The 26,657-nt window shown below is 44.7% G+C and overlaps 2 protein-coding genes across 4 annotated transcripts; one reads left to right on the top strand and one right to left on the bottom strand.

Moving 5' to 3' along the window:
- The first annotated feature begins 650 nt into the window (after positions 1 to 650).
- Positions 651 to 5,913, top strand: ZDHHC12 (zDHHC palmitoyltransferase 12). Its single transcript, XM_083875935.1, has 5 exons — positions 651 to 771; positions 1,187 to 1,323; positions 2,234 to 2,320; positions 3,739 to 3,905; positions 4,401 to 5,913. Exons 1-5 carry the CDS (start codon positions 687 to 689, stop codon positions 4,708 to 4,710), a joined length of 786 nt encoding a protein of 261 aa, XP_083732061.1. The 5' UTR covers positions 651 to 686; the 3' UTR covers positions 4,711 to 5,913.
- A 1,231-nt stretch (positions 5,914 to 7,144) lies between these two features.
- PKN3 (protein kinase N3) lies at positions 7,145 to 25,730 on the bottom strand. 3 transcript variants are annotated; one of them, XM_083875884.1, is made up of 22 exons: positions 25,662 to 25,693; positions 22,038 to 22,320; positions 21,349 to 21,497; positions 20,425 to 20,554; positions 20,172 to 20,323; positions 19,610 to 19,805; positions 19,130 to 19,318; positions 18,773 to 18,882; positions 18,161 to 18,304; positions 17,122 to 17,197; positions 15,514 to 15,700; positions 14,692 to 14,803; positions 13,806 to 13,882; positions 12,446 to 12,512; positions 11,766 to 11,857; positions 11,248 to 11,424; positions 11,098 to 11,160; positions 10,474 to 10,550; positions 9,833 to 9,975; positions 9,450 to 9,557; positions 8,799 to 8,879; positions 7,145 to 8,199 (listed from the first exon to the last, which is right to left on the bottom strand). In XM_083875884.1, exons 1-22 carry the CDS (start codon positions 25,683 to 25,685, stop codon positions 7,987 to 7,989), a joined length of 2,850 nt encoding a protein of 949 aa, XP_083732010.1. In that variant the 5' UTR covers positions 25,686 to 25,693; the 3' UTR covers positions 7,145 to 7,986. The 3 variants fall into 3 exon arrangements, with proteins under 3 accessions (XP_083732010.1, XP_083732011.1, XP_083732012.1); XM_083875885.1 differs by having other exon boundaries at positions 7,146 to 8,199; positions 22,038 to 22,302; positions 25,662 to 25,730; XM_083875886.1 differs by lacking the exons at positions 21,349 to 21,497; positions 22,038 to 22,320; positions 25,662 to 25,693 and adding an exon at positions 20,644 to 20,742 and having other exon boundaries at positions 7,149 to 8,199.
- Between the last annotated feature and the right edge of the window lie 927 nt (positions 25,731 to 26,657).

The following is a 26,657-nucleotide window of genomic DNA, read 5'->3' as shown; positions in this document are numbered from 1 at the left end:
CAGGTGCAATTCAGTTGCTTTTAGGTGTCTGTTGAGAAGTCTATACCTGCTTCCCGCGGCAGCCCTCGGGGATCCTCACCCAGCCAGGATCCTCTTGACTGCAGACATCTCAGCCAGATCAAATCCCTCCTGGAGTTATGTCAAACCTTCTCCAGGCTCTGGTTAATGGGCCGTGTAGCAGCTCCCAGGCAGGCACAGCCTCTCTGCGCTTCTTCCCAGGGGCTGTAAGCCAAAGCATGGAATAACCACAGTGCAACACCTCGGTAACCACCTCGAGGAGCCTTTGAACGGCACCTACTGCCCAACCCATCATGCAAGACCTTTCCATAACTCCGAACACCCAGCAGTGTCTGCCCCGCTGGAAGGGAGGTTCTGAACGGTTTGCCCAGCCCTGCGCTCCAGAGCGCAGGGTAAGGGCGGGAGAACATTCCCAAAGGAAAGGTCCCGCAGGGCACAGCACCACCGGGGCGGAGTGGGGGACAAGAGGACCCAGGAGAGCCGGTTCACTGTGCGCGCCGAGGCCGGGACAGCAGCAGGAGCCCAACATCGCAGCGGAGCCTCCCCCGCAGGGCTGGGCCGGCCTGGCCCCGCCTCGGGGCGCTGCCCGTGTCCCGCCCGGCCCCGCCAGCGCTGCCCGCAGGCCTTCCGGGCCGGCCGAGCCCCGGAGCCCGTGGAGCCGAGGGCCCATGGACCCCGGAGGGCGCTGGGTGCGGGCGGCACACGCGGCCCTCAGCTCGGCCCTGCTGCTCGGGCTCCTCCTGCACCGCACGGGTGAGGCGGGGCCCGCCCGGGCCGCGGGGAGGGGGGCCGGGGCCGGGCCGGGCCCGCTCCGCCCCCAGGGGCCGGCGGGGGACGGGGGCGGCCGGCGGGGGACGGGGGCGGCCGGCGGGGGACGGGGGCGGCCGGCGGGGGACGGGGGCGGCCGGCGGGGGACGGGAGGGAGCACGGCGGTGGTGGCCGGGCCCTGCGGGCCCTGCGGGACACGGGCTGTTTGCGCCCGGCCGCGGCCCGGGGGTGCCCCGAGGGCAGGAGGGGTCTGGGGAGCCCCTTCTCAGCCTCTCCTCTCTCCGCCTGGTCTCTCTCCTTTTCCTTTTAATAGATTCGTGACCCCTTTAGTGAGGCCAGAGGGGAAAAACCCGGACGCTTCAAAAGGAGTGCTGCTCTGTGTTTTTTGGGTACCTTTCAGATCTGCAGAAGCAAGAGGAGCGCGGGGAGCTGCTTCAGCCGCTGATCTTCGTTTTGCTGGTGTTATGCTCGGTTCTGCTGTACTTCAGGGTGTCTCTCATGGATCCGGGTTTTGTTAAACCTGAAGAGGAAGTGAAGGTAAATCCCCTCATGAATAGAACAAAGTGGAGGAGCTGTAAAGTCTGTAGGCTTTTCTGCTTTTTCCACTCTGGTAGGTAAGAACAATCCGAAACAGTTTCTGTTGTGCTGGCATGAAGGGCACAAGCAGAGACCATTGGAGATGAGGACAAACTGTCTCACACTGGTATTTTGTAACAGCAGTAGGGTTTACAGGTTTTAAATGTGCCTTCCACACCACACTGCCCTTGTACATAACTGTGCCATTTGAGCCCAAGTCCTGTCCTAGAGCAGAGGCTGCAGTGCCCTGTGGAATGTATATATTACCTATTTTACAATAACCATTGCTAAGAAGCCCTGAATTGAAGGGCAGGCTTGACAGACAGTGCTCTCTGCAGCTCTGTTTATTGAACTCTTTATGGATTTGTTGCCTGCTCAGAGAACACGTCCACAAACAAGTTACAAGTTACAGTGAAATAAATGGAGGTGCAAAGTTTCAGTAACTTATAGTCTGCTCAAGGTTCACTACCTTATAGACCGTGTAGGACAAAAGCATTATCAATCTTAGTCACCCATCATTAATGTCAGTGTTGGCTGTGTATGACTAATTAGCAATGCTCATACTGAAAAGACATTGGTATTGTGTTTCGAAGTGAAGTCTAACCTTGTTTTTCTCCCAGAGTGTATCTTGTCCAGTTATTTCTGCCTCTGTGCAAACGTTCTTTGGAGGGTTACAGTAACCTGTTCTCTCTCATTGTACCATAACTGTCTGCAGCTTCTGTAGGAATTCTAAGGAATTATTTTGTTCCTAATGATAGAGATAACAAGCACTGTGTAACTGTTAAGTAAAAGGATCCAGCAAGACAGCTCAGTCATGTCTAGACAGCAGCCCAAGAACCCTCCTCAATCCCTCCCTTTCTCTTTTTTGTAGGAAGGTGAAAATAAAGGACAAGGTGTGGTGATCCCTCAGATTCCAGGTGACGTTAAACTGCGGCGCTGTGGTTACTGCCTGGTGAAGGTGGGCATCCAGAACATACTGGGAGAGGAAGGGATGAGTGATTTGAAAGCTTATATTGTTCTTCAGCTGCTGTTGGTGGCCTGTAATTGCTGCTCATAGGAGGCTGGGCAGACTGTGTAGCTACACAAGTAGTAGTGATGGACACTGGCACACAGGCCAATTTTCCAAGGCTGAAACAAGTCCCTGCTGGCTTATAGAAACAAGAAACTGTTTTTGCCATGAGAAACTTGCATTCTACATTCTTACTGCCATGTCAGCCAGACCTTGCAGTACTATCAAGGAAGTTATTTTGAAAATACCTTGATAGTCAGAAAGGCAGCTGAGTGTGACATGTGGGAACTGCTCATTGTTGTGAACTTGTTCAGAGGCCTTAAAACAACAAAACATTGGCCTGAATGGTAAAAGACAACATGAAGGAGAAATTACAGCAGTGAAATTAGCTCTTAAAACAGTTTGCCTAAAGCCTAGAAAGGCTTGTTTTCAGAGTGATCCTTATCAGTTTAATGAAATTAAGCATTACTCCAGCTCCCATAAATTTCTGAAGAGTATCAACCAGGAGGAATGAGCTTATTGCAAAAGGAAAAGCTGGCAAAGCATTTATATTCTGCAGGCGACAAATCCAAGGAAGTGCTACTTTTCTCTGCCAGGTCTTCTATCTTCTCTGTGCCTGGTAATAGAGCTGTTTTCTGTGCAAGTGTCTTGTACTCACATGGAGGCACTTCTCTGTGTATCCCCAAAAAGCATTGCATCCCTGCCCACTCCATTTGATAGCAGTGGTCCTAGTTTTTTACCTTAATACTCTGGCTCATGCTTTCCTGACTACACTGATTGGCTTTGTCTCCCTCCTTGGCATGCTGGACTTCCTATAATACGTAGATAATAATGAAAATGTGAAGATAGGAGGTGGCACTCTGATTCTTTAGCCTTCTGATTGTTTACATTCTTGAACTGGAGTTTCTCACACATGTAACAAGAACAAGTAGATTGTTTTCACATACCTCTCTGTGTTGGACTTCTGAATGGACCACTGAGGTCAGAGAGGTATTCCCCTCATCTACCAATCCTTAACCAAATTCCAAATCCTATTTAAACCCCAAATCATAATAAACTGCCCTTCTTTTTTCCTCACTTAAACCTGATGGCGAGTGTAGTTCTTTCGTGTCCCTAGCAGTGACAAGGAGGAGTGTAGGAGAGTCTCTTAAATTGAATGCCACCCATTTGGGTCCTGACCAGGAGAATCACAAGCCCTTTGATTTGTCTTTGCAATGTTGATGTACTGTTGTCTCATGAGCACATGGTTTAGGGACAATATTGTAGAGAAAGACAGATTTCCATTATGTTCTCTTCTACCAAACAGGAATGGGACAGCCATGAACTGTAGCCAGTGGGTATTTTCTTTTTCTGATTGTGTTTTGCAGCAACCCATGCGAGCCAAGCACTGCCAGCTGTGCCAGCACTGTGTGCGGCGCTATGACCATCACTGCCCCTGGCTTGAGAACTGTGTAGGAGAAAGGAATCACTCCCTCTTCATAGTCTACTTGAGTGTGCAGCTTGTGGTTCTGCTGTGGGGAGCCCATGTTGCCTGGTAAGGCTGGTAGATGACATTTGAACCTCTGAGATTGTTGAAAGTTGTGGTGCTCCTTGGGCTGGCAGAGAACATAGCAGTGGCTGGACTGGCTTTGGATCTTCACCCTCTTTTGCATCCTGAAGTGCCCTAATCTTGAGCAGAATTTGATAATTTGGGTTTCATTGTTAATTTTGCTTCAGTCACTGTAACATGATTTTTGTTTACACATTCAAGTGCTGGATACTCCAGCAGGGTTCCAGCTGTTCAGGAGAGGAGTTAACCCAGAGTGATTGTGTCTCACAGCTGCCAGGGGAAACAGCATCTTCTAAACTTAGATTCCAATCCCTATGGTGCAGTCTCTCAGGACTTCATAGTGTATTAACACTCTGTATTTGAGGATTATCACCAGCTCATTAATTATGAATCAAACTTAAACGTGTCATCAGGTTTGCTTAGTTGATGAAACTAGTTCTGCTTCTTTAACTGCAGATTTATTTCTGTTTGAATTGGAAGGTCAGGCCTCTACTTTGAACAATCCTGGGAGTGGCTGCAGCACAACATTTTCCTCCTCATGTCCTTCCTCCTGATACTCATATTCACCATTGTGGTCCTGCTGCTGCTTGTTTCCCAGCTGTACCTGATCTCATGCAACACCACGACCTGGGAGTTCATGTCGTCCCACCGCATCTCCTACCTGCGGCACTCCGAGCTGGAGAACCCCTTTGACCAAGGGATAATCCTCAATCTCTGGAGGTTCTTCTGTTCACGCCACCTCACTGCATGGGAGAACATCTATTTTCACAAGAACAGTGAGCCTGTCTAGTCTCACTGTGCCAACACACCTGGCAGGCTGCTGGGTAAAGCTTTGCTAATGCAATGGCTTCTGTTTCCTTGCACTGAACTTTAACACATCAGGGACTATGCAACCTGCCCCACAACCTGTTCATCTGAAAATTACATTTCAGGGATAGTCAGGGTTATTTTTATATATAAATAACACTGTTAAAGGCAAGAATCCCGCTCTGGGAAGGGCAAAGCTGCCAGCAGAGCTCATTTCCAGACTGAGAAAAGTATTTCTCTAAATTTATTTCCTTTTGTTAAGTGCATCCACATCTCACCATAAAAAATGTAAGATTAGTGTGACTATTTGTGTTGACTTCTCCAAGGTCTCCCTTGCCTTTTGCTGCTAGGGAACAGCAGCAATTACAGATAAAACCAGCTAGGATCAATGTAATTCCTGTGGCCTTTTTTCAGCCAAGTTCTGACTGTGAGAACTGCAGTGTCTTTTGGCAGTAGCATCAGGCATGTAAGAAAAATATTTGAGTAAATATTTAGAGTCAAAAGCAAATTTTATTTGGCCACACGCTTCAACTTAATGCTTTCCACAAAGACTTAAGGCTTAATACTGTTAATGTGCATGAGAAAGAGCTGTAAGACACCCAATTATTCTTATGTGATAATTAACCTGTATTTGGTGATGCCCTGAGCAGCTTCCTCACAGGTTTTTAAGTTGATGATGCTGCTAACAATTCACTGTTTTGAATCAAGTCAGTGAAGAATGATACCATCATTTTCTTTGGACAGAAAAGTAATCCTTGGCTACTGAGTTATTTCTCAGATAATGTTGTGCTCAGGCCTTTGCTGTAGCTTGGGAGAGAAGCAGGAGCAGAAGTGGGTACCTCATGCCTAACTCAAGTAACACTGTTGATAAAACTACTGCTACCTCAACTCACTAGTGTGAGATTTTAATAAAATAATACAATTTTAATGCAGGAGGAAAGCTGCCAGGTCCTGGTTGATTAACTGAGATGAGAGATGCTGACAGTTTTCAGGACAGCAGCAAGAGGACCTGTTTTCCATTGAAATAAAAGGTCATACTTCAGATTACCATGAGGAATTAAAAGGAAGTTTGGGATGACTGATATTAGCTTTAAAACAAAAAAGGCTGTGGTGTGAATTTTAGTCCCTTTTCTGTTAAAACAAAAACAAACAAAACAAGGAAAAGAAAAAAAAAATCACAACAAAATATTAGTTAAAATTACCTTGTGCCTTAATTGTCTTGGCTCAGGAATTAACACCAACTCAGAAGCACTCAGGGTTTAAAGTTGATGAACACTCATGAAAAGACAGTGTAGTTACTAACACAGCATGACAGCCCAAAAGCAATTTAAATGCAGCAACAGATCCTTTTTTTGACCAGCTCCAGAGTTTGTAATCTGTGCACAGTCTGGTTTGTTTAGGGTAGAAGTTTTATCAGGGGGATATCAGAACACTAAGGATTGTTTTTGTAAAGCTGCTACACCATTCAGAAGGATTCTGCAGTTTGCTTGTGTTGCTGTGGTACCTGCTAAAGGGTGGATCATCTGTCACACTGCAGTTCCTGGTTCTTCATGTATCAGTTAACTGGAAGTTAATCAGCAGGTGCAACAGCTCAAAGCAGTTTTGCTTTGTTTGGTATTTCTTTAAAGTACACCAGGATGTTAATTTACCTTTTTTTTTAACTCAACCATAAATTATAAAATAAAATATTAAATACGCATTTTTAAATTCTCTGTGACTCTCTCTTCAAACCCAAGTTCTAGGTTTCACCTGTGCTAACAATCCACTGTGCTGCCTCCCACGGTACAGTGGCCTTGAACTAAAGCCACAAAACACACCACAGGGGCCAACAGCAACTGCCACTCAAACAAGAGTGAGGAAAATGTGTATCCTGCTCTAAACTGGCCAGTGCACTGCCAGGGTGACCAGGAGGCAGAAAGGATGTTTGTACACAGGAATTTTCAAAAGCAGCTAGACTTGGCTCTGAAAATAGAAACTCTAGGTTGAGTGTGAAATATCCCTGGTTTGCACGAACAGAGCTCTTACCTCACTGAATCCTGAAGCACTAGGACCTGCCTTGGCTTAACAATTCCCTAGATCCTTGTCTCCAGCTACAGCACAGCTGCCTTAGTCCCACTCCTGTCTCCATCTAGTGAAGACAAACTGAAAGAGCAATGATTTATGTCCTTGTTTGCATCAGATGCCTTATCTCTAATAACCCTTCCCTTTTTGCCCAATAAACTAACATTATGAATTTAAGACATGAAAATGTATCTTATCAAGTATAATTCCAAGAGAGATTATGAGGCAGTCAAATCACCTTTAACTCACTGATTTTTCCAGTATTGACTGTCATCATTTAGTTGTCCCAAAAAATTATACAGGACGTACACACTGATAAAATCTGTGGAGAGATAACCTGACTGCAGTCATTGGTCTCTGACAGCTGATGACTCCGTGCAATATGTGGACAGACAACCTGAGTGAGAAGGCAGGAAGAAAGAAAATATTACTACTGGCATTTATGGAGAAAACTAAAGTTCTACCTGTTGAGCATTTTGGTTAGCCCTGATCTGAAACATTCAGCTGACACAAAGGAGATGAAAAGCTAAATATATATTATATGGAAAGGTAACTTTATTTTCAAAAAAGAAAAAAAAAAGTGCAAAGCTGTGGAGTTTGATATCATTAAAAACAATAGCTAAGAGCTGGCAACCTTAAGTAGAAAGATTCAACTTCCTTATGATAAATCACTTAGATCATTATCAAACATCATTGTCTTGGTAGTGTTCAAGTCCATTTCTTGTCTGGCATACACATTTTTATGAGTGGGAAATGGCATAAAATTATTACCAGGAGGGAATCTCTAGAAAATCAGTGGCCATTCCCCTACTATGCTACAACTTTAAAAAGTCACACTACTTACTCAGGCTTTTTGCAAAGAGTAACCTGGGTTGCAGAGATGATTTGATTTCATCAAGTTCAGCTTAAATTCCAAATTTCATCTACATTCAATGACAGAAGAAGATATACCCAGTCAAACGTTAATTATTCCTTAAAGATAATTGACATCCAGTATCCTTCCAACAAATGAGGCTGGAAAACCCACAGCAGGTTAATTCAGCTTGCAGGGCACCTCATCCTGGGGCCTACCTGTATTACAGATCATCAGCACTACCTGTACTACAGATCCCGTTGGCTTTTCCACTGCCCCTGCAAAGTCTTCTCTATGCTCTCTCAAGGTGGTAACAATCTCTCCACGTTTTCATAGCCCAGGAATTCACACATCTAAAAGGTGTCTGGAAACAAAGTCAAAGTCCTTGAAGACAGTCTGCTCCTTACAGGTTAGGAGAGAAACCTCCTCAGGAGGAGTAAGGATTGGCTTTTGGGAAGTGAACTCTTCATCAAAGTTGCTGGTGTCAGTTGGATCTCTTAATGTGGGAACAAAGGGGGGCTTCAGCCTCCTGGCAAGCAAGGCATCCCAATCAAGTCCCTGTAAGAAAAGGAAGGCAACAGGCCAGATTGATACAAGGATTATTTATGAAATGTGAAAGTCAGAGGGAGAAATGCAGCCTCCCTTACGGATCATTTGCAACACGTCTTATTTCTACTAATTTAAAAAAAAAAAATAACTGAAAAAAGCCCCAAAACAAAGAGCACAGGAGGTAGTGCAGAGATTCCATGTAGTGTATTTTTACAGCTACAACTGTCTTTAGGAGGCACAAAACTATAGCTCACTTGTGGCCAGTTAGATCTGTAGATCCCAACAATTTCTGCTGACATCCAAGTTCTTTTCTCGCTCCAGTGCAAAGCCAGACAAGGGTTATAAGGCTAAAAACTTGGGCAGATGAGTAATAATGAGGAGGAATGGTGACACCTTTGCCTGGAACAGATGCATACCCCTGACATGAAACAATTTAATCTCCATTTCTCTTAAGAGTCATGTGTATTCCTGACTGAAGCAATGAGGTGCAACAGAAACTATCACTAAGATCTCCCTGAAAACAAAGGGAACCCTCAATACCAACAGAGAGCAAATCACTCTTTGCTCAAACACAAGAAACAAGGGAGAGGTATAAACCAGGTTCCTACCTTAAAAAAGGGCTGAATTTTAATCTCTTCTGCATCTTTTTCCCCTGCTCCCAGTCTACGCTCTGGACATTTCCGAAGCAGCTGCAGAAATACCAGTTCAAATTTAAACAATGGGAACAAGGACGGACAGAAATAATGTTCCAGAGAAAAAAAAAAACAAAAGAAAGGAGGTGGAATGATCCCTTGGTGTTTCCTCATTTTCACTTTGCACCAAGGTCATCATCTGCCAGGAATAACTCAGACCTAGTTCCTTGTAAACAACTTGCCAACAGCAATAAGATACCTGCCATAAACTGCATGGAGCATCTCAGCTTAATTGTGCACCTGTGACTATGGGGTCACATTCAAAACCTGAATCCAGTCTTCTCCACTGAATGGCTCTGACATTTCTGCCCTTGAATTAACACTTCTCCGTGCCAGACTTAGCAGGAACAGTAAGCAGCCTGCTTAGTCATTCTTACACAGAAGAATTGCATTTATGCAAAGAGAAGGAAGGGAAAATATGTGCAAATGTTTAATATTTCCTTAGCCTATGTGGGCAGCTCCAGATTACACACACAAGTACTATACAATCCTCATCAAGCCCCTCTGGATCCACTTACACAGTAAATGCAGATTCCTCAAGCTCCCAGAGACCCATCAGCCCTTTACCTTACGGATTATGGAAAGTGCTTCAGTTGAAAGGAATCGTGGATACCGGACTTCATCATTGACAATGCTGTCAAAGACTTCCTCCTCATCATCTCCAGGGAATGGTGACTGCAATTGGGACATTCTGTTATTCAACCCATATAGCACCCATTCCTCACTATTAAATAAGCATGAGAATAGCAGGGAGTTGTATGGATTAATTACTGTTTGGCAAGCACTATGAATGAGAAAAATGTAACTGAAGTACTAATAAATAGTTGGCTACATTTAGCAAAATTTTACCTGGGGTGGCCAGGTCCCCAAGCCTGGTTAGTGAATTTTACCTGGGGTGGCCAGGTCCCCAAGTGTGGTTAGTGAGATCCTCTGAGGGAAGCTAGCCTTACCTCACCAACAAGCATCTCATAAATGAGCACACCCAGGCCCCACCAGTCCACTGCCCGTGTGTATGAGATGTCTGTCAGCACTTCTGGGGCCAGAAACTCAGGGGTGCCACAGAAGGTGTTTGTGCGGTCCCCAAAACCTATTCCTGTAGGAAAAGGACATTTTGGTTAAATCCAGCACAAGTTCCTGAATGGATCTGATGCAGCCCCACCTCCTGAAAGATGTAGTTTGTCACCTAACGTTGTTACCTGGGCAAGGGGAAGTGAGACATGTGAAACCTGAAGCCCCCAAAGACTCCAAATAACAAATATGCAGACAATGCTTAAAAAACCAGCAAACCCAAGGGAACTTCCTGCATGTTCCACTGCTCATTTACTCATTTTCATGTTTTATATTATCCTATATTCTGGCTCCTTTGAGCAAAAAAGCACATTTTAAATGCTTTCGTAAGTCTCTTGAAGATAACACAAGGTATTCTTCCCAAATTCAGCATGGCCAGATAGGTGAGGTGCTTTTTGTTGTTTGGCTTTTTTGACTTTAATTTTTTAAATGGGGATTAATACAAGTTACAAACAAACATCTACTAAAGTCCAGATCCTAAACTGATCCTGACGGCTCCATTTCGGCTTCTCCAGTTACTCACCTTCCTTACACAATCCAAAATCTGCAATCTTCACAAATCCTTCAGCATCTAAAAGGAGATTATCCAATTTCAGGTCCCTGCATGCAAAGAAGATGAAAGAAAACAGTGGATGAAGACTGAGGATTTCCACCCAAAATGGGTTTTTTTGCAAGATGCAGGAGGTAGATGTTGATAAAGAGAATAAAATCTAGATTGAGTAAAGTCTACATTTGGTTTAATTGTGCATTATTTGGAAGTTTTCCCTTAATTGATTGATACTTTCCCCTAAATGAAAGGCTCACAAAGCAGCTTGGAGCTGAGTGGAGCTTATTCATCTGGAAAAGAGCTCCCACAACAGCATGACAAATTACCTGACTACCCCAGTGAAAAAGAAAGCATTGACTTACAGGTGCCCCCCAGAATGTATTGACATGTCACAGAGGATTAATCACCTGCAACATGCCAGATGAATAGCTTCTAGGTGACTTTCTCTACTGTGAGCACAATGAACATGCTGATAGTGACAGGGAAAATAAAGACAGGCAGAAAGATTAGAAACCCCAGCAAGAGAGTGAGCTCCAGACACAGCTACAGGAAAAATCAACCTTCAAGTTGCTGAACTGTCTTGAGTCTCTGCTGCATTACCTATAAACAATTTTCTTCTCATGCAAGAACTGGAGCCCCAACACTACACAGGCTGTATAAAACCTAAAAGACAGAAATAGTTATCAGGCAATATATGAGATTCAAGTAAAAAATTTACAGTCCCTGGAGACAAGACTAATTCTAACTCACTGTGCCATATGCTCCGGAAAGACATCTTCATGTATGCGCATCATCAGATCCCCACCTGGAGTGTATTCCATCACAAAACAGGCATGATGAGGGGTCTGGAAACATGCAAACATGTTCACAAGGAATGGATGATCAGAAGAATTGACCACCTCAAATATTCTCTTCTCACAGTTCAAGCTGCCAGGATTAAAAGAACGAAAACGTTAAACAGACTCAGCAGAAAAGCCTGTTTTGAGAAAGAGAGGACAAAGAAGAAAATCTTTACATCTTAAGTTAGAGAAATTAAGAGTGAGGGCTAATATAATATTTATCTTATATACTTCCAAACCTTGAGTTTTAGAGTGTTCTTCAGGTGTCATTCTTACAAAAGTCAGATACCATTCTAAGTTTCCTTATTTCTGATTTTAGTTATCCAAGTCTTAAGGTCACATTTAACCTTAAGAGTACCACAGCCAGTACACACCATCCCTGCTAACATTTGATTACTGGCAGCAGTACCATCGCTAAACAAAGCTTACCTATCAATTTCATCTCTCCTAAGAATGTCTTTTTTCTTCAAGGCTTTGATGGCATAGAGCTTCCCAGTTGCCTTGTATTGGGCCAGCAGCACCTAAAACACAAGAGAAAAGCTGTACTTCAAATGATCACATATTTCCTTATCAGATTACTTTAAGTCAAATTGACGCCAACTATTTCCATCCACTCCAGACAGTCATCTCCAAAACCAAACTCAAGGAACTCGAAAAACAGAGCACTTCTGTTTTGCTCCTTGTGCTGCAGCAGTCCAGAAGGATGTCAGAGTAAGTTATGTCCTTCTCCCAAACAGTACTATCACACCTGGCCCAGTGCTTTAGGAGCACCTCAGAGTTCTCACAGAGGGAGCTATCCACAGTTTGGGGAATGGAGCTCTTCCACTAGTGATCATCATGAAAGGAATGGTAATGGTATGTCTTGATTTAGCACTCTCAGGACAGCTTTCTCCAGGCTTTGAAGTCACAAATACTCAGCAATTTTGACTGTTAACAACAGTTACCAGCTGCTTGTGTGGGTAGGCTGGGTTTGTGGCTGGGCTGGGCTTTTTGTTCTGTATCTGCACTGCAACAGATCTCTCCTATACTGCAATATTTCTCTTCAGACCTCCAGGCAGAGCCCCATTGTCACAACCACTGCCCTCCTCCACAATGTACTTCTCTACTACCTTCCCAAAGTGGCCACGGCCCAGCATAGCGATGCAGTGAAAATCCTCGAGCTGAACTGTCCTTTTCCTGCAGAAAAACAGAGAAGAGACAGTATCCAAGAGATGCATGAGCAAATAACAAAGGATTGTGTGTTTGTGTCAAGGGAAGAAGCTCTTTATAGCAAAAAGGAAAGCAATCAGCTGTGCCAACCACCCCTCACCTAATCCTGACAACTAAAACTTGTGCTGCTGTTCTGCCACTTAAGAAGGAAGAAGGCAACCCTGATGTAAAGAAATTGGCATCAGTCCGACTTCCACCTGTACTGGCAACAGGAACAACAATTCTGACTCTTCTAGGCTTGTTCTCTCAGTTACTTTCAACAACAGGACTAGTTCCTCTCCACCCCCATCCTTGGGATAGTAAAACTCCAGTTCACCTACTCTCCTTTGAGCAGGCTCAGCAGCAATTGTAATCAGAAATGAACATGTCTACAGTGCTAGGAGTACAAGGGTGTAAGAAGAATAGAAGTTCTCAAGCAGGAACTGAAAATAAAACACACTGGGACAACAGACAACATTTTAGAAGAAAACAGCTGAATAAAGAGATGCTATAGAATGTTATGTCAGCCACAAGGTGTTATCAAGGAAACTCAGGCTATGAAATTGCTTGCAAATAATAGAACAACCTACACCCTAAATGCTTTAGTCCAGGATCATTTTTAAAAGGCAACAGATACTCCATACTCCTCCAGTAAAGTGAAATGAAAAGCTGAGTATTGAGTATCTGTCCATAAAGATTTTGCTGTCTTCGCTTTTTAAGTCAGTCTTTGGCCAACAGCAGTAAACTGGTTTTTTACTTGTCTTGGTTATTTTTACTGCTGTGTATCCCTGTTAAATATGAAATGTATCAGTATAAGTGCCACAGACTATAATCATCTTCCTGTTTTATGCCTCTCATCCTAATGAGAGACAATGTACTGCAAATCAACAGAAATAGAAGAGTGTGAGGGATGCCAAAAGTAGTTCTGGAATGTATTACTTAGCACATAGACACATCTAAATATACTACACCACAGTACTTCAAACACAAGGAAGCCCTTGAAGGCAGCTAAATTACTTTACCTTCTACTAAATCACCTCTTACACTGCAATGCAGAGTCTAACAATAGGCTCACTATTTGGGTTAATGAACAGATAAGACACGGCAGACATTTAAACAAGTGAAGTTCAGAGCAGATTTTCCATTGTATTGTTCACACTCAGCATTAAGAATTTGCTGCTGAGAAACCAAAGCACACCTTGAGCAGAATTTTAGACTTCATGCTCAAAAATCTGACTCCTTAATCTGTGACCTGAGACAACCCATGCTATCCACGGTTACCTTGGAGGCGCTGGGACCGGAAATCCTGTTACACAAGTGCTGCAAGACTTTTCCTCAACATGTAGCCTCTTCAGGCACTAGGAGGAAAAAGAAAAATACAGTGGGTCATTCTCTGAAATTACCACGTCTCCTGAACACCCACATCCAATTTTTCTCCTTTGCCAGGATCCAGCACAACCACAGACATATTCTTGCAGACAGTCATTGCCTCTGCTTGAAGGTAAGTAGCATAAAAACAGATTATCTATGAGCACACAAAACTATTCCCATCTATAATGATTTTATAGGGTCAAATATTTTAAAAGAAATACTTTAAAAAGTCTAGGATAGAACATTTACTTCCTAGAAAATGCCATCTCATGTCAAGAGTCACAATGATCAAAGAATGCAGTTTCCTCTATCATAAAAACCAAATGAAAAAGGGTAAAATGTGGTAGAACAGGTCATTTTACTGCTCAAAGCAATTTTCCTGCTCCTTCCTGTCAGAAAAGTAGAGCTGCTCTTGGTTTTGTTCAGTTTCTTCAATGACAAAAAACCTAATTTGCTCCTGAAAGTCTTGCTTACCCTCCTTCCCTGCTTTCTCTGTGCAGTCTGTCAGTCTGTTCTGTACTCTTGCCCTGAACTCCCAATGCCGAATTTTGCTTCTTCAAGAAAAGCAAGTTATAATTTTTAAAAAATAAGGTGTGGGGGGTGGAAATGCAACTCTTTTTGAAGACTCCATGCCAAAATGGCTCACTGGATTTTGAATTCCTGGAGATCAGCCAGCTAATGAAGCACCTGCCTAAAGTAGACTATATTTCTTCAGTAATAAACAAATAAGAGGAACAGGGGCTTAAAAGAGCACCAACCAGCAAAGACAACATTCCAAATTAGCCCAGATGATTACCGGAGAATCTGCAGGAGATGGCCTTGATTCCTTGGAGTTGGCCATCAGAAAAAGGCGTGGAGGCTTGGGTGGTGCTTCATCAGCAAATGTAAGCTTAGCCACAGGGAAGTCACTGCATTTGTAAGACAGAATTGAAGGAGATTTTGCCTTAGGGCAGAGCATTGTACACAGACACCTTTGCATCACCTCTGGTGTGCTAATTCAGTCCAAACCACTGGACAACAGGACTCCCTGACTCACATCATAAGTCTGTTAAGTACCAACAAAACATTTTCTCTCATAAATTAATTAAAAGTTGGTTAGACTCAAATTCTAATACTGGCTCTCTGATGCCATAAAATTAATGAAACACAGGTATGTAGAAATAAGTCAAGAATTTAAAGAAATCTTGATTTTAATAGCAACACAGTAACTGAGTAATTTTTTTTTTCTTTCCTATGTCCTGTGCCTCAGTGGGAAGAATGCCTTTAGAGAATAACTGATTCAATTTTAAAAAATATACCTTGGGGGAAATTTTCCTCTATAGCACATTCAAAATCTCAGCTATGTCCCTTCTGAGTGCTAGATTATTCATGAAAGCAGAGTGCATTTTTATCACAACAATCACATGGTGACCTTGCACAGATCAGTTACTGTACCAGTGAAGACATTTAATGAATGGAAATTTCTTTCCTTTAGAACACAGAAACTGTATATCTTTTTTTTAGACAGATACGTTTTTCTCATCAGTGTCTTCTTCCACCCCAATAAGGTGCTACAGAATTTTAAGATCTACCCCACGCCCATTCCAGAGTGTTACACAACACTCAGGACATCACTCACCTACTCAATTTGGCCACTGAATCACCATGATTTTGTGGGGAAACTGGAGGAAAGTCTGTGCCATTGGGATCATGAAGTGGGGGACTCAGAGTACTGATGGAACTGCAGGGAGGGAGGAAACTCATCATCAGGCGACCCCAGGCTGCAACATTCATGTTCATTTGAGGAGCTCGGAGAAATTCCTTCCCTGGAGGAGTCAGAGTCAAATTACCAGTAAGATTACAACAAACAAATTACAGTCTCACGTAGTGTTAAACTCTAGTTTTCAACCAAACACCTGGGGGTTACCCCAAAAGTGTAGCTCACCCTTGGGAGAATGGGTTTTTCTCCCGGGAATAAAGATTAATGATGATGATGAAACAGATCTGCTATTTCACCTAAGTTCAGCTCCATATAATACCATAACAATCTTCAAATTGAAATTGAATAGAACATTAAAAATTTATTTTACTTCAAGTCAGGTTTTCTTCTCTTTCAACACTACATTTTAATTATGCAGCCTGTTAACAGGAAGTTTCTGAAAATGTGTTAAAAAGAGTAAAACATTTGGGATATTTTCATTATTTTTACAACTTCCTGAAGAGTATAAATATAAAATCTCATTTATCCCCACTGCCACAAAAGCTCTGTATGTAAAGTTTAACCTTATTCAGCTTCACAAGAAAGAATTTGCAGAAAAATAAGAAAGTATGCAAGCTATTCCAGTCCATAGATCTCTTAAATCTGAGATGACAGCTCTAGAGACTTGATAGATAGTCAGTAGCCTGTTCATGCTACAGTGTTCTGTAATTCAGAGTTTTCCAGAAAACCTTCCAATATCTGTTCATCAGTAACAGCATGGCTGGTTAAATTAGTACAGTTTGAGTCCTGGATCTTCTTATAGAATCATGGAATGGTTTGGGCTGGAAGGAACCTTAATGACCATCTAATTCAAATCCTGCCATGGGCAGGGACATCTTCCACCATTCCAGTTTGCTCCAAACCCCGTCCAACCTGGCCTTGGACACTTCCAGGGATGGCGTAGCCACAGCTTCTCTGGGAAACCTGTGCCTCACCACTCTCATAGGGAACAATTTCTTCCCAGTATCCCATCTAATCCTGCCCTGCTAGTGGGAAGCCATTCTCCTTTTGTCCTGTCACTCCAGATCCTTGTCCAAAGTCTCTCTCCAGCTTTCTTGGAGCCTCTTTAAGGCACTGGGAGAGGCTCCAAGCTCTCCTGAGAGCCTTCTCTGAGCTGAACAGTCCCAATTCTCTCAGCCTGTGTCCAGAGCAGAGGGCTCCAGCTCTCTGAGCATCCTGGTGGCCCGCCCTGCTCCAAGAGGTCCATGTCCTTCTTATGCTGGAGGCCCCAGAGCTAAGTAGTCTGTTAAATAACTAGCAATTAATTCCTCCTAGCAATGTTAATTGTGAGTAACAGCACCATGACAATACTACATTACACATGGTGCTGCAGCCAGACTGCCTGCACTTCATGTGACTAAACAAACTTCCACATATACAGCAATTTTAAGTAAGAGTTTTAACATCTCCCAGATTGAGTAGGACAGCTGAATCTGCTTGTGCAAACCCATGCTCTTACCCTGGACAGTCACTTCTCCAGCAACTCACCTTTCTGTTTGGGGAAAATGCGCTTCTGTCGCTGCAGTTTTGGCTTCCTCTCAATAACAGGATTAGAGAACATCACCTGACAGAGAAGCAAAAGGGATTTGTCAGGATTCTCCACTTAAATTGTAAACCTAAATTTTCACACAAGCTTTTTTTCTCATCAAAATTTCCATTCCTATCTGTTTGGTAAGTTTTGAGTCACTCCCAGACTCGGTTATTCCAAATTCACTCTCTACACAGCTGCTACTTCAATTGTGGGTTTAGAGATTGGAATTATCTGCTACCTGAAATTCGGAAAACCCCCAGAATTAAGACCAATTTGTATCTCCCAAAAACTTTATCTAATTTGTGAAGCCACGCATAAAGAACACACCCATCTGTAGAATAACAGACACACTAGTTCATGGCACAGAAGTAAAAACAAAACAAAACAAAAAAAACTAAAACCAAACACCACAAACCAACCACAAAAAACAAGAAGGCAGAGAGAGGAGGCAAATTTTGGTACATGAGGTTCAGATCCTACTTTGGAATGACAACAGGAACTTTCATCACAACACAAAGGAGAAAATACTGCAGCTTTTAAGGGATTATCAAGATGATCTCTACATTGATGGTACTTCAAACTATTATTAGCCTCAGAAAGATGATAAAATAAGCATAGCCAGAGGGAGTTTAGATCTCTGATTCTACAGTTTCTGTGATTCAATCCTGACCATTAAGCCATATGTTTAATTAAAGTGCCACCAATGACTCATAATGAAAGCAAATAAAAAAGAACGGATTTCACAGTACACACACACATAATTACAGTGGAGCAGCTCAAGAGTCACTCCAGGCTATAGCATGTGCACTTCTATTACATCGTGTTGTTCTTTATTTTCATATGGGCTACTGATACAAGAGGATTTCAGGTATCATTCCATCCTTCTAGATTATTACTCCTTCTATTCCTTGTATTCTGGGTTGAACAAGTGTTTTCAGGGCAGACACCCTAAACAGACAGAATTCTCTGAAAAAGAAACAAAGCTTACATTTATACCTCTGCAAAAAGCATTCCTTGGGGCTCCAGCGAGAGGCACATCCCATGACGTTCATTATCAAGAAAGTCATCCAAACGTAAAAACTTCACTGCACAGAGTTCTCTCCAATCTTTCCAATAAATTGCAATTTCTAGCTCACGAGACTGGTGGGATGGGTGAATGGTGGGGGGACAAAAAAACAAAGCCAGAATAATTACATACTGCTCCATGATCTGGAAATTGAACACGTATTTGTAAAAATAAAATAAAATCAGTAAACTAAAGAGTAGGCATGAAAAACTTCTTTAGTGCTTCTGTTCCCTGCTTTTGATGATTTTAGATGTTCTTAGCTACAAGCCCTCTTGGAAGTTGCTGTCTTGGCTCCCTAAGAACTACATTGCTGATAAGATGAAATAAAACTGGTCAGATGAGGAGATAAGGACAGCAGATGCTGCTCAAGTTGCATGTCTAGCAGAGATGCTCTGCCTTCAGGGGAAGGCCAAGCTAACTGACAAATCAAAGGACATGGGGACAGCAGCAATACAGAGTTGAGCTAAGTGGAATGGCAGCTAAACAAGCAAAGTAAGGTTAAATGGAAAAACAAACACCACATGAATCTGAGGCAGACTTACCCGGTCCAGCTCAATGGCAAAGGTCTGATCCCACGCCTGGTTATTAACTGGTCCCCAGCTTGTTTGGCCAACCACTTTATTGTCCACTTTGAGCACAGCAAGGACCTCATCTGGACAAAGGAGGGAACATAGATTATAACGTTTTACCAAAGAAAATCTCTCATGCTGAAGGTGGACATCCCAACCAATTTTCTGGAGATTCCAATTTCTAGGAGGACCAGGCATAATGCAATTCATTCTCTCTTAGTTCTGCAGAAATCAGGTTTCTTGTAACAACGTTCATACCAGGCTGACCCACTGAGAAGCCCCTTTGCTCTGATATGCCACAGGCAGGTCAAAAGGGAACCCTGTACTCACTACATGGCTCTTCATTCCGGTATTTTCCTGCAACACCACGGCCATGGATGCCCAGCCCAACTCGTGTCCGGGAAAGGGACCTCAAATCACTTGGGCTGCCACAGACAGGAGAAGAACTTGTCATTCGGGAACGTCCTGGAACATTTTCCAATAGATCCTGACACCCCATCAGTCTCACTTCCAGTGTTCCTGAGGAATTTTAGGAGAATAAGGAATATTATTATGTAAAAGATAAAGTGATTCCAGCCAATCTGACCTCAAAGAGGTCCCAGAATTTCTCAGATTCATGATTTCTTGGCTAATAGTTTAAATTAACTTCAGATTAATAGATTGCAAATCTGTATGCTCAGAAAGCTCTGCCTGACCTAGAAGACAGAAGTCCAGCTCCTAGAAAATCCAGTGTCCACATAACAATGAGAAGAAATAGAATTCATTTTTCTCTCTGCCCTCCTCACAACATGTCATGCAGGATCCCTTTACCTGTAAGGGCTGTAGGTTTGATGACTGAAGTGGGTTGAATATTGCCATGCCGGGCTCCCAGGGAGGAAGTGTTTACGAGCTCCTGTTTGATGAGTGCTCTTTTTGGGTGATCAGGAGAAAGCTCACTGAGCTGACGTTCCAGGGAGAAGCGCAGCAGATCAATCTTCTGAGAGGATTCTTGCAAACGACCCTGAGCCTACCAGCGTGAAGAACAGAAAACAGGCAGAAAATTTCCATGTAGCGCCTCAGACCAGATATTATGAACCAGAGTAAGCTTAGAAAAAAACCAACAAGACAACATCATCTTGCTAATACAGGCCAAAGACAAAATATTTTCCCATAGAGCTTGAACCCCCCACCAGTGTCACTTCTGATGTTCCTGAGAAATTTCACCAAAGCAAGGAATGCTATCCAAAGAAGGAAAAGTGATCCTAGTCTGTCTCGACAGAGAGACAAGAATTCTTAAATTAGTAACTTGGTTAACCCTGCTCATTCATGTTAAATAACTAATGTGGGGTCATGAAACCGCCCTCTCAAGAAGGTCTGAGCAATGTCTGCTTACCTCAGCCAAAAACCTGCGATCCTGTACCCGACTCCCCCCCAGGATCTTCAGCACATTCTTTGCCCCCTCAGCTACAGCAGCTTCAATGCGCAGGTGATGCCTCAGCTCCTCAATCCGCAGCTCCAAAGAACTGATGGGGGTCCCCATCCTCACTGGCCATTTGGGAGGTAAAACATGGCAAGGATAAAAATCAGCCAAGTACTGTGGATCTTAGGGCTGTTGTGGGCTGTATCAGTTACTTAAAGCATGTTACCTGCTGGATCCACTGTATCTTCCATCCCTCCTGCTGACTGAGATACCTTCCCAATGTGCATGCGGATTATTTCAATCTTTGTCTTGCTGTCCTGAAGCATCTGCTGAGCTGTAGCCAACAGCTTCCGCTCCTGGCGAAATGAATCAGATGCAGAGAGAGAGCCATGATCACTAAAAATGCGTGATGATGATGTCCTCACATATGAGGGTGAGGTGGTACCTGCACAAAGGGTCAAAACTGACTCTGGAATGGAATACACAAGTGGTTATGTAAAGGAGGCACCAGTGAGGATTGAGGGCTCTGAGATCAGGATCTCCATTTGCAGAGGGAAAGGAGAGGTCAAGGACGTGCCCAGTTAATAACAAATCCTGCAGTCACTGAGACTTCTTGTTCCCTGGTTAACTGCACTTATGGTGTTCTGTGAGCAGAGGTTTTGAACAAATAAAAACACCACAGCCCTCTTAACACTGCTGGTCTTATTGAATTCAGCTTCACAATAAGCTTGGATTTGAAATGTTTTAAATTATCTTTTGACTTTTAAATACGATTATGCCAAACTCAAAAAATGAGATGAATATGAATCCAGTAAACCTGTGAAAATTTTTCTCACATAAAGAGATACCACATTCTGTCTTTATCCTAAACAACTCAGTTGTATCAAAACATCACACCAACTAACTCAGTTACAACACCAAAGCTTTCTTGGCTTTCTTTCCTTGTCAGTGACTTAACGTAAATTTATACTACCCTTACATGCTGTCTTTATGCCGAGACTCAAAGTACAGAGCTGGGATTCAGGAAAGCAAGCTTTGAAATTAATTTCTCTCCCACGTCAATTATCAGAGAGACATTTTTGTATAGACTTAAAATACAAATTTTGATCCAGTAATCCATGCTCCCAAATGGCTCTTTATTCCTGCTTACCTTGGACGTTGAATACATTTGGATCATGTTCTCAGCTCCTTGTTTCACTTTCATTTCAACATGCAGCTGCTTTTTCAAAGCTTCAACCTTCCTTGCCCTGGGGTCTGGGTTTCTCTCCCAGAGACAGGGATCTGGAGATACAGATCCATCTGCACAAACAACACAATCGATACCATTAGTCATCTTGTCTTGTTTCATTTCACTGGGTTATAGATGGGTGACTCTGCAAAGGAAAGTCAGGCTATAAAATAAGGTACAAAAAGGTCTTGTATACAAAACAGACTGGGAAGCACTTTCAAATAAAGTTCAAGCTCATATCTGTAAATATTTCTTAATTTATCAATGAATCCATCCTAAAAAGCACTCTTCCCATTTTATAATCATTCATCCTATAAAATACTTGGATGTTCAACTGCTCAGAAATTCTATTCAAATCTCTTCAATTCCACCTACAACCTACTCCTGAATATTGCCCACGCCCACCACTCTCAGCTGGTTTTCTCCCTACACCTCCTTTCACCTTTATAGCACCATTCTGAACCTTTTATACCATAGACAATTTCATCAGCTAAATAGCAAGAGGCTCCCACTACTCATGAACCTTCAATAGAAGGCTCTATCAATTCACTATCTCTAGAGATTGAAGCACTCTAACAGAATGTTCCAGTCAATCATGATCCAAGACCTACCTGTCATACTCTCCTCTTTGTCTGTTATCACAATCTTTGCATTGAGCTCCTGAAGTTCCCAATGCAGCTGCTCCAGTTTTCGATTGGAAGATTTCAGCATGTGCTCGATGTGAACGAGATTCTTTCTGTCTGTTGTGGCTTTGCGCAGGTTTTCTGCTCCCTCTTTAATCTTCAGTTCTTTCTGTATAGCCCGGCGAAGCAGCTCCTTCTCACCCTCCAGTTTCTGCTGGAAGCTTGGATCCATTAAGTTCACACCATTGCCCAGCTGCAAGAGAGAGCTGCCCTGTAGCCCAAGAGCATTGAGCAAGAGGATTTCAGAGAGAACACTGTCCAACCATTTTTACAACACTGCAGCAATACCCTCAAAAGATTCCACTCCTTCATTTCATTCAGAAATTCTGAAGTTGATTTTTTCACCAATTTGTCAAGAAGACAAACCTACATTTCAATTGCAGAAGACAGAACACAACTTTGATCTTAACATGCCTTAATTTGATTTTAAACCATAATGGAGAAAACCCTTCATCTTACTTGTCCCCTTGTTATTTAATGTCTACACACATCTTTGTTCTTCAAGAATCAAAGCTCAGCCAATATTTGCTCTTGTTCTGATCAACATTAACTTTTATCAATATGATCTTTTAGATACAGATTTTTATCTGATTATGCCTTGATGCTGGCTGCTCAAAGACACAGCTCAGCTAATCTGTTAGAGGCTTTAGGAATGCTACAACATGTGTTAACTCTCAGCTGTTGTCCCTGAAGAAGGAAAACACAAGCCCTACAGCTGTTTCTACAAATGAACAAGCAGAAGAATAAGTTTGACTGTCTGCTGTGTCTGAAATGGTGAGCAGACTGGTGTCCCAATCTCTGTTCTCTAAAGGCTGTGTTAAACACTGATTATTTTGAGTAGCATTAGTGACATTCATGCTTGTCCTGGGCTTTGTTTTATATCTTTTCCAATACTGCTTGTTCTAGTGATATATGGCTCAGCAACAGCTCTGTACAGAGCTGCTCTGTCACAGACTCTGGACATACCCAGTTTGGGCAGAGCAGAGGTTTATCTAACTGCCCAAATAAATACTGGATTCACACAGGAGCTGCAAAGGGTGCTACCCAACACCAAAACACATCCAAGGAAAAGCTTGTGCTTCTCTCTTCAACAGGAACAGCAGCTTTAAGGCATCCAAAGCAATGAATGCATTCATGACTTTACATTAATAACTCACACTCTTGGCTTAAATGCAAAAAAAAAAAAGGTCAAACACTGCTACAGTAACTGGCTTAACATCACAGAGCACATCAGTGCCTAAAGACAGGGCTCGAGAATGCTGACTTGTTTTCACACACTGTCACTGGTTGACCACATTTCCAACAACAAACCACACTGGCTTTGTGTTACTCATGTACATTAAAACACTTCCAGAGTGTGCTGTGCATCCAAAGCTCCCTCCAGAAACAACTACCTAATCAAAGACTCAACCAAACATCCTTGATTAGTTTTTGCTACAATTTCAGTCCAATAGCACAAAGAAAAAGGAAAAAAAAAATCCATTTTAAAAGTTGGCCTAAATCCAAGCTTTGGCCACAATAGCCAAAATAGGAGTTGTTCAGATTGGTAACAAAACAAAAAGGTTCAGACTAACATCCTGGTTCCAGGAAGTTCTCGCCCAATTAGTAAAGCCAGGATCTAAGCCAGAGCTTTGAAAGACATCCAAAGTTTTTGTGAGGAAGAACTTGAATCATGGAGTTCCTGAGTCACAGGCAACCTTTACCAGCCCTAAGCTGGAAAATGAAAAAGCTCTTTATCCAGTCTGTAGCAAGTTACTAAAAGGAGTTTGATGGTTACAATTCTCAATTAAATAACTAATAAAAGCACATAGATTCATCCTCTATCCAAACTATGCAAATGGGTGTAAGAATTTCCCCCCTTGGATGCACTCAGAGCAAAGGAATGAGCAGTGGCACAACAGTAATACCAATAAAAGGTGCTGAATACAAAGCTCTGGGTATTGATTCAGAGAACAGGTAAGTCTCAGCAGTTCTCAGATCAACTTTCTCCCCATCAGCCTCTGCCAAAAGCTAATCTGAACATCAGTTAATGCATAGGCTAAATTTCTAAGTATATCTAGAATGTAACATGTTTCACTTCCGCATCTTCCTCTCTGCGGTTCAGAGGGTAATATGTCATAATGTCAACATTGTTTGCACCAGAAAGATAAAATCCTCCATTTTTGAGAAGCATGAGAAAGAAAAAATTGCATTTGAGTTGAGCCATTTTGCCTTCTGGTTCAGGAATTTCAGGGGGGTGTCAGGACACTGCCACAGCCTGTGCTGCAGCTGTTCTTGGGTTCCCCAGGAAGGTCAGTCTCCAATACAAGCCTGAAATGCATCTACAGCTTGCAGAGAAATACCCAAAGTAGCTGAACTTGGCTTGTTTTTGGCACTTGTAATGGGGATACTGGAGCTCACCCAGGGCTTCTGCCAGGCTCGTGTCATACCCAAGTATCCAGACTGCTTTCTAACTAGCAAAAATTTCAGCAGTATGAGTTACACTTAATCCTCTGGATGGCAGCCAGGAAGATCCCATCAGTTATGCCCAGCTTGGAAATTAGTTTCACCTGCACAAAACCCAGAGCAAAGACCTGGCCTTTACACTTTGAGCACTAACACAGAAATTGATTTATAATTTGATTTAACAAGCCAGTGGTGAGGCTGCCATCCTCCCTGCAGCCCAAACATTCTCAGGACATCTTAAATCCCATCTTTCACAGCAACGTTGTGCTTTAGCAATGAGACCCACGTCGGAGAGCCACATTCACGTCTTACAAGAAAAAGTCACGGCTAACTTAGGAAAAAGACACTTGTGGTCCTGCCTGGAGCTTTCCCAAGCCCAAGGCTGAGGGTGGGAAGCAGCGAGCCCGATGATGGGAAGAACCCGGTCAGGCGGAGCCAGCGCTCTTTGTGTCGGTCTCTCTGTCCCTTCTTTCCCAGATTAGGCTTGAAACTTTAGTCTCAAGGGAAGAGGGCAGGACATCTCCCCCTCTCCGCTGTGTTCCCGGCGCGGAGCCTGGCTGCCCTCCCGGCCCCGCAGCGCCTCGCCTCCACCATCTCCGCGACACCCAGAGATTTCCCCAGCAGGCATCGACTTGGCCCGAACCCCATGTCCCTCAGGCGGACAGGGACATTTTTAGGGGACCCCACCAGCTCCCCACACCCTCTCGCACCTCCTCGGGGCGCGGCCATGGAGCGGAGCGGAGCGGCGTGAAGCCCCTCGCCACAGCCGGAGCTCCCGGCGGGGCGGGACACGGCATTTTCCCGGCGGGGGGATGGATGGAGGGACCCCCCAAAGGGCACAGGGACCCCCAGAGGGAGCAGGGCCGCGGTGCTTTCCCGGCGGGGACACGGATGGAGGCACCTCCGAAGGGCGGAGCGGTGCTTTCCCCGCGAAAGACCCCCAAAGGGCGGAGGGGGTGCGGCGCTTTCCCGGTGGAGCACGGATGGAGAGACCGCGAAAGAGTACAGGGACGCCCAAGGGGGGCAGGGAACCCCAAAAGGCGCGGGTGCCGCCTTTCCCTAAGGCGCCGGTCGCCCCGCTGCCACCCCCGAGCCCTCAGCGCTCACCTGCGGGGTCGCCATTGCCGCCATTGCTCCGCCCGGACCGGCACTTTTCAAACTCGGCGGTCCCGGGGCCGCCGCCAGCGCCCTCTGGCGGGGGCGGCCCGGGGGAGCTGCCGGCGGGCAGCCCTGGGGAGCGGGACACGGAGCGGGAGCCGCCCTTCCCTCACGGCCCCGGGGCGCCGCCGCTGCAGCCCCCGGCTGAGGGGTGCTCCGGCCCCGGCTGAGGGGTGCTCAGCCCCGGCTGAGGGGTGCTCCGGCCCTGGCTGAGGGGTGCTCCGGCCCCGGCTGAGGGGTGCTCCGGCCCCCAGCCGAGGTGGTGCTCCGGCCCCGGCTGAGGGGTGCTCAGCCCCAGCTGAGGGGTGCTCCGGCCCCCGGCTGAGGGGTGCTCCGGCCCCGGCTGAGGGGTGCTCCGGCCCTGGCTGAGGGGTGCTCCGGCCCTGGCTGAGGAGTGCTCCGGCCCCCAGCCGAGGTGGTGCTCCGGCCCCGGCTGAGGTGGTGCTCAGCCCCAGGCTGAGGGGTGCTCAGCCCCCGGCCGAGGTGGTGCCGCCGCCTCCGCCCGCCCCGAGGGGAAAGGCGCGGCCGAGGTGCCGTGAGGGAGGGATGGAGGTAGCGGACACCTCCCGCCGGGGAAGGAGAGGCTGGAGAGAGGCTGAAGGGGTCGGTGCCCGCGGAGGCTGCGGGTCCGTGCCCAGGGGAGGGGACGAGTGGCGGATCCCTCGCTCCGTCCCTCTGGAAGCCCTGAGCAGAAAGCCCTGCGGGTGGCCCCAGCCGGGCCCTTTGTGCTGGGCCAGAGGTGGTTCCCGGTTTCAGTTCTCCACATGGCCCCGTGACCGGCGTTTGTTCGCGGGGGAACCAGCGAAGTGCGGCTCGCCCTGGGTCCCATCCCCGGTTCCCATCCCCGGAACGGGGCGATGCCTGTCACAGTGCTGGGCTCTGCGGAAGCTTTCCCCTGCAGAACTGCCCCTTCACAGGCAGGGTCTGGGGTTTCTGCTGAATATT

Source organism: Zosterops lateralis (genome assembly GCF_965231275.1).
Source record: "Zosterops lateralis genome assembly, chromosome: 20".
NCBI classification, from domain to species: domain Eukaryota; kingdom Metazoa; phylum Chordata; class Aves; order Passeriformes; family Zosteropidae; genus Zosterops; species Zosterops lateralis.
The sequence above is the reverse complement of the archived record's forward strand: the minus strand, read 5'-3'. Positions and strand labels throughout refer to the sequence as shown.